The sequence below is a fragment of the Tauraco erythrolophus genome, chromosome 1 (assembly GCF_009769465.1).
Source record: "Tauraco erythrolophus isolate bTauEry1 chromosome 1, bTauEry1.pri, whole genome shotgun sequence".
Taxonomy (NCBI): Eukaryota; Metazoa; Chordata; class Aves; order Musophagiformes; family Musophagidae; genus Tauraco; species Tauraco erythrolophus.
In genome coordinates, this window is record NC_141465.1 from 36,643,416 (window position 1) to 36,649,713 (window position 6,298).

General features: G+C 51.2%; 1 protein-coding gene across 1 annotated transcript; it reads left to right on the forward strand.

The window, feature by feature from the left end:
- The first annotated feature begins 322 nt into the window (after positions 1 to 322).
- Positions 323 to 2,893, forward strand: CRYAA (crystallin alpha A). The gene is made up of 3 exons (XM_009990095.2): positions 323 to 511; positions 1,473 to 1,595; positions 2,684 to 2,893. The coding sequence occupies exons 1-3, from the start codon at positions 323 to 325 to the stop codon at positions 2,891 to 2,893; spliced, it is 522 nt and encodes a 173-aa protein (XP_009988397.2).
- Positions 2,894 to 6,298: the final 3,405 nt, after the last annotated feature.

Below are 6,298 nucleotides of genomic sequence, written 5' to 3' on the forward strand. Positions count from 1 at the left end.
GACCTGCCAGTACCCCTGGGCACCCCGTGTCTCACAGCCAGCTGCCTGGCATCGTCCCTCCGGGAGATCTGGCGCCGATTCCAACCAGACTGTCGTTTCCAGGTCAGTCTCCGCATTTCTGCTGACCATGTTGCCTCCATCATGAGATCATGTCTTTCCAGAGAAATCCCGCTAATGCCTTCATTCTGCGAGACCGGTATATATAGGGGGAGCTTCCCTGGAGCTGCACTGCGCAGTCCAGCCAAGGCATCGCTGTCTCCCCAGCAGCTGCACTGCCCCCACCGCTCTCCCCTTGCAGCCACAGGTCGCAGCAGCAGCAAGCATGGACATTACCATCCAGCACCCCTGGTTCAAGCGTGCTCTGGGACCCCTCATTCCAAGCCGTTTGTTTGACCAGTTTTTTGGAGAGGGTCTCCTCGAGTATGATCTCCTGCCTTTGTTCTCTTCTACTATCAGCCCCTACTACAGGCAGTCCCTCTTCCGCAGTGTGCTGGAGTCAGGCATTTCAGAGGTAAGGGCCCTTCGGCTTCCTCTCCTTTTCCTTCCTCTCCCTCCTTACACCTTTGCCCGCTCTTCCCCACCCGAGACTCGCTGGTGGATGCCAGTGGCTGTAGCCCCATGCTGGGGTGCAAGAGGGCGAGGAGGACCTCTGGGCCACCACCAAGCACAGCCTGCCCACCCCTTCTTGGGCACAGAAGGAAAACCTGATTCGGAAGAAGGCTTCCCTTTGAGAAACGGAAACTGTTTGGGCTCCTGACAGTTGTTTCTGATACGTAAAAGGCTGCCTTTGCTGTCCTTGCGCCCACTGGCCACGTGGTGAGGGAAGAGCTGAGCTGCTCGTGGAGTAAGAGCCCGCAAGGGCAGCTCGGCATGGGAAAGGACCCCAGCCAGCGGCAGCTTCCTCTGACCCCCTCCTCTGCCTCAGGAGCTTGGTGGGTTTTGCAAGCCCACGCTGGAGGACCCAGGAGCAGTTGTCCGAAGGCAGCGTGTAGGAGAAGCGCGTAGCCGTGGGGACTGTGGTCCAAAGCTCAGGGATCGGTGCTTTCTCTAGCTCTCTCTTACTGGTTTCCTCCCAGAGCTAAGACCACAAAGAAACCATAAATTGCTGAAAGGATGAAATGTGTGCTCTCAGAGAATATTACGCTGGTTTCCATCCCCTCTCGCTGCTGAGCACAAATGCCTGGTGCATCTGGCAGATCGCTGAGTGCAAAGGGGTCTCTGGCACAAGAATAGTGGCGAGAAGTGACATCTCTCCCCAGAGCAGTAGCAATGGTGCAGGTGCCTGTCACGGCCTCCCAGTGTCCCTGGATCCCTGTGATGGGAAGGAAGACCCCCGCTGAGACCCATAGTCACAGAAGGGGAAACCGTGCCACTGCCAGACCACCCCTTCTCCAGCTTTTGAGCTGCCACGACACTGGCGCTGCCTCCGCACTTAGAGCTCGGGTCTTACTGTCTAACAATGTTCATTGCAGGTGAGGTCTGACCGGGACAAGTTTACAATCATGCTGGATGTAAAACACTTCTCTCCTGAAGACCTGAGTGTGAAGATTATTGATGACTTTGTGGAAATCCATGGCAAGCACAGTGAAAGACAGGTAAGTGGAAGTGATGGTGACAGTGGAGCAACTGGGGAGTTGAGCTCCATTTTCTTTCTTTCCAATGGTCCTCAGCTGAAGGAAAACAAAAAGAATATATCAAAAGGAGGAGTTATTTATCAATTGTCATTACTGACATGGCCCGTTCCCATAGAGCTCCAACCTGATAGCTGACAATAAGGAGCTAATCCACTCCTCTTTTGTTTATTTTCAATCATCATCTTCCGTAACCGTCAGATGACGATGTCCATTGTTCGCTAATAACACTGGACCAGACAAAGAACATCATCTGGCACTGCTGAAGCATGGCTGAGTTTTCATAAGCCAGAATAGTTAGTGAAAACAGAGTTTTCATAAGCTGATCTGGGAGAGAAAAGCAAGAGCAAACAAAACAAAAGAAAAACAACCAAGTGCCTCAGGCTTGGAAACTTTTAACACGTATGTCATGGAAATATCTGTGGGGGTTGAAAAGTGAATTATACCAGCAGGGGTTTAATTCTTCTTTACGCTTTTTTGGCCAGACAAAGTTCTAGTCTAGAAACAGTATGTATTTTTTAATATAGTTATTTTTTCCAGAGGAAGAGAGCAGCCGTTTTCATGGCTAACTTAAAAAAAAAAAAAATCACATTTCTCATTCTTTTGGCCACAAAAAAAGGGGGCCAGGGTGTGTACTTTGGCTCACACAGCGTTGCTGCCTAGTAAGGAAATACACAGGCGCACACGCGTGCATTGCTTTTACCTTCACAGAACCCCAGACTTTCCATCCAAACATCTTTGAAATTGGAGGCCACAGCAGAGTCTCCATCCAAATCAGATCCCCGCCTGTAACATGGCCGAAATCACACCCCGCTGCTCTGCTTGGCTCTTGCAGCTTCACGGGCATCACGAGGGGAAATCTGCCCCTACAAACCTGTAAAACAGAATAAAAAGCAGAGGTGTGCCCGGTGATACCGGCAGTACGGTGTCATGATAAGCCAGGATGAATGTGGACTCCCCTCTGACAGAGCCATGCAGTCGGGCAGAGGGAGACACAGCGTGGTGCTGGGAGGTTTCTGATGGCCCTTCCCTCTTTCCCCACTGCCTCTCAGGATGACCATGGCTACATCTCCCGTGAATTTCACCGCCGGTACCGCCTGCCCGCCAACGTGGACCAGGCTGCCATCACCTGCTCCCTGTCCAACGACGGCATGCTGACCTTCTCGGGCCCCAAGGTCCCCTCTAACATGGACGCCGGCCACAGCGAGAGGCCCATCCCTGTGTCCCGGGAGGAGAAGCCCACCTCCGCACCTTCCTCCTAAGCGTGCCTACCACTGCAGTACGCAGGCTGCCACTGTCTGCAGGTCTCATTCCCAGAGCCATTGCATAGATATCAGTGAATATCTAGAGGGGTTTATTTTGTTGGTTCCCCTCCCTCCCTTCCTTTGTTTCTTTTTTTTTGCCCTTACCCTTGGATGGGACGAGGGGCTGGGTGAGCGGCTGGTGGACTTTGAAGCTTAAACCTGCGAGCTGTGCTGTGGGGATGGTATGGATGGCGTGTGGTGCCATGCTGTTGTACTTGCTGAAAGGGTCTTTGTCCGGTGCTGTAGTCCATAACTACCATCAGGTAGGAGGGAGTGCACGAGTAAAACTGGCTCCTGGTGCACCAAGTCTTGAAGCGAGGCTTGGAGCAGGGGAAAAGCTCTGCAGACTTGCTCTACCCCATGCAGAGTTAAACCGGTTGCTCTTAAAAAAAAAAAAAAGCAACAGAGCCAAGCCCCACACCTGAGATCTTTCTATGAACGTGCCACGGGTTCCTTGCAACTGCAGGAGAAATAATAACGTCTTACTTTTGGGGGCTGCAACGTATATTTTTTTTCAGCAAAGTGTTTAAGTGTGTCTGTTCACACCACTACCCTGTCGTTTCCCTTAGGGACAACTGACATAAGGACAAGCACGTCTTTCCACTGTCTTAGTAGGCCCTTGGGGGAGAGAGGGGGGCTCACCGCTGTGCAGAGGCTTCACATCCCCAGCCAGCTCTCCCCAGCCTGTGCGTAACACACCGTCTCCCTTGCTCTTGCTGTAATTCTAGGGTAGCTCCACCTCTTCCACTGGTATCTGGCACTCAATCTGAGAACGCGGTCAGTGGCGGTCAATAAAGAGATATAGGAAACACGCAATTGGCTTTGGGGGTTTCGTTTGTTCCTTTCTAAGGCTTTTGAGGTTGAAAGGTTAGCGCGGTGCCTAACGCCGCTTGAAGGACGTGCTTTCCACCGCTGGAAGAACGTTTTGTGGTGATGACTTGCCCTTTCTTTTGTGTTCCTGTTATCCTTCATGCAAGCAAAACAAAAGGGTCAAAAAAAGAAGAAAACTCAATAGCCCAACAACCGCGCCATTTCTTAAGTTCATTGCAGCAGTAAAGACAGCAATGCAGACCTCGTTTGCGTGATGAGATGTGAAGGATTTCGTTTGAAACAAATGATTAAAGCTGTTCGATGGCAGGGCAGGTAGGCTGTAGGTACTAGCTCTCTCTGCAATTGCCACCCGTGAAATCCATATCTTCCAAGACTGCACGTATGTGAGCACTCAAGACTGAAGGCTTCAGCACTCATGCTTGACTCAAATAGCTTTTCACACAGATGGAAATCTGGGGTGTTCAGAAAAAGTATAGCATCACTGATAGCCCCGCATCCCCATAATTAACCCCATAGGTAAAACCAACGTGGACAGTGAGTGCTTTTCCACTTGGTAGAGATCTTCACGTCCAAGAAGACCTGCAATGTGAAGTGGAGCTTCTGAGGTCCACTTTGGCTCCTAAGATCACTGTTTCCCCAGGACCAGACACAAGTTTGTCTCAATTGATGTGTCCCTGGGTGCTCTCGTATCAAGTGTACCTACGGAACAAGGCAGGGTGACAGCAAAACAAGCACATCCTTCCCAGGAAAGGGCAGAGGTCCATGCCCTCATCGGGAGGTGAGGACAGCTGGAGAAAGAGCGTTTGCTCTGCCAAACAGATGAGCCCACCAACCTCCTCCCCTTTGCTGCTGATTAGCCATGAAAAAGAGAGAAAATATATGCAGGGTTATTTTCTCATGGCAAGAGCTTAAATGTTAATATGAACCCTAAACACAGAAGCTCTCTGAGACTATTTAAAATTTAAAAGCACTTTCTTCCACCACATCTAGGCCAAAACCCAGAGAGGACTCAAGTCAGGAGCAAGGACATTGCCCCTTATCCAGAGAAAGTGAGTGTGCCCAGGACGGGGTGGCTGGAGGAGGGCTGGGGAGAGCCAGGGAGAGGGGCAAGGCTGCAGGATGAGGGAAGCTCCACAGAAGCAGAGGCAAGAGGGAGAGGAGGGAGATTAATGTCTGGTAATTAGAAAGCAAGGAATCCCCATGCATCTAATGCTGCTTGAAACCTATTTTTTAGTGAGATTAATTATTGGGCAATCCCAAAGCTTTCTACTGAAAAAAACGTGCAGCCCTGTTGCATTTTCATCTCCAGGGGAAAGGCCTGAAGCAGCGTGTTTGGGGAAAGGGTGATCTTGTACCAGGAGGGAGCCGTTACTACTGGCAGGGAAGAGACATTTTGACAAAAGCTGCCTCTCGCTACTTTGCCTGGTGCTAACTGGCCCCGGCCCTCTGCTCCTTTCCCCTCGGAGGCATCTTCCTGCCGGAGCCTCGATGCCTCCTCGCCGTGTGCTGACAGCTCTCTCCTTCCTGACGCAAACTCAGCAAAGCTAGGAGGAAAATAACCCAAAACCCAGCCCTGAACATTTAAGCCCCTGTTGAAACCTCTCAGAGACATAGAAATAGGGAAACATATTTTGAGCGTGATCTGCGTGCAGATGTTACCTGCAGGTGTTTGAGGACTGTGTATGTCTGTCTGTCTCATGAAATAACATTTTAACCATTTTTGGGCCCCTTTTTTGGTCTGATTGGCAGAAAGTGAAAGTTTTGATAAGAGGAAATCAGGACCAGCAGCTCTGGTAGCGGCTCTGGTGCTGCAATGCAGCGGGTGCTGAAGGACCCGTGCAGCCCTCACTTTTAGGGTAAATCCTGGGGAAACCAGACCTCGGCTGTCTCACTGCTCTGAGAAGGGCTGATTTTTAAAATTTCGTGTTTGGGATCCTGACAGAAAGGAGCAGTGCTTCCTGCTGTGCCCGTTCCCCGCTGTCAACCCACTGCGTGCAAAGAGGTGTTCTACCAAAACTGCAATGATGGTAATGGGAAGGTCTGAGGGCCACGGGCCGGTACACGTCAATCGGCTGCTTTGGGGTCCGGCGAGAGTCACAGCTGCCCCTGTGTTATAGGCAGAGGCTGATCTGCAAGTCCCTGGGGACCAGTGCAGGGACTCTTCTCCTTAAAGCACTTGTTGCTTCCAGAGTGCTCTGCCATAGCTTGATGGAGCTATTTTGGGATGGTTACTTGGTCTGTGTGAGGGTCCTGCATGGGGTAGGTTCAGCACGCAACTGCTCGAGGGGCTCATGGAGAGTGAGCTGTTGTGTGAGGTGGACTGGTGTGTCCCAGGGGGACCAATGGCCCAGCTGGTAGTCGGGTCCCTGTTGGGAAAAAGGAAATTTCTGTGCTTTGCTGTGAACATTTCGTAGGTGGTCGATCATTTCATTAGCCTCCTGTCAGGGCAAAAGGCGCACAGCTTATATCAGAGTCTCTGCTCTGTCTTTAAGGACATCAATGTAGGAAAGCCGTAGTGATCTGCACACACAC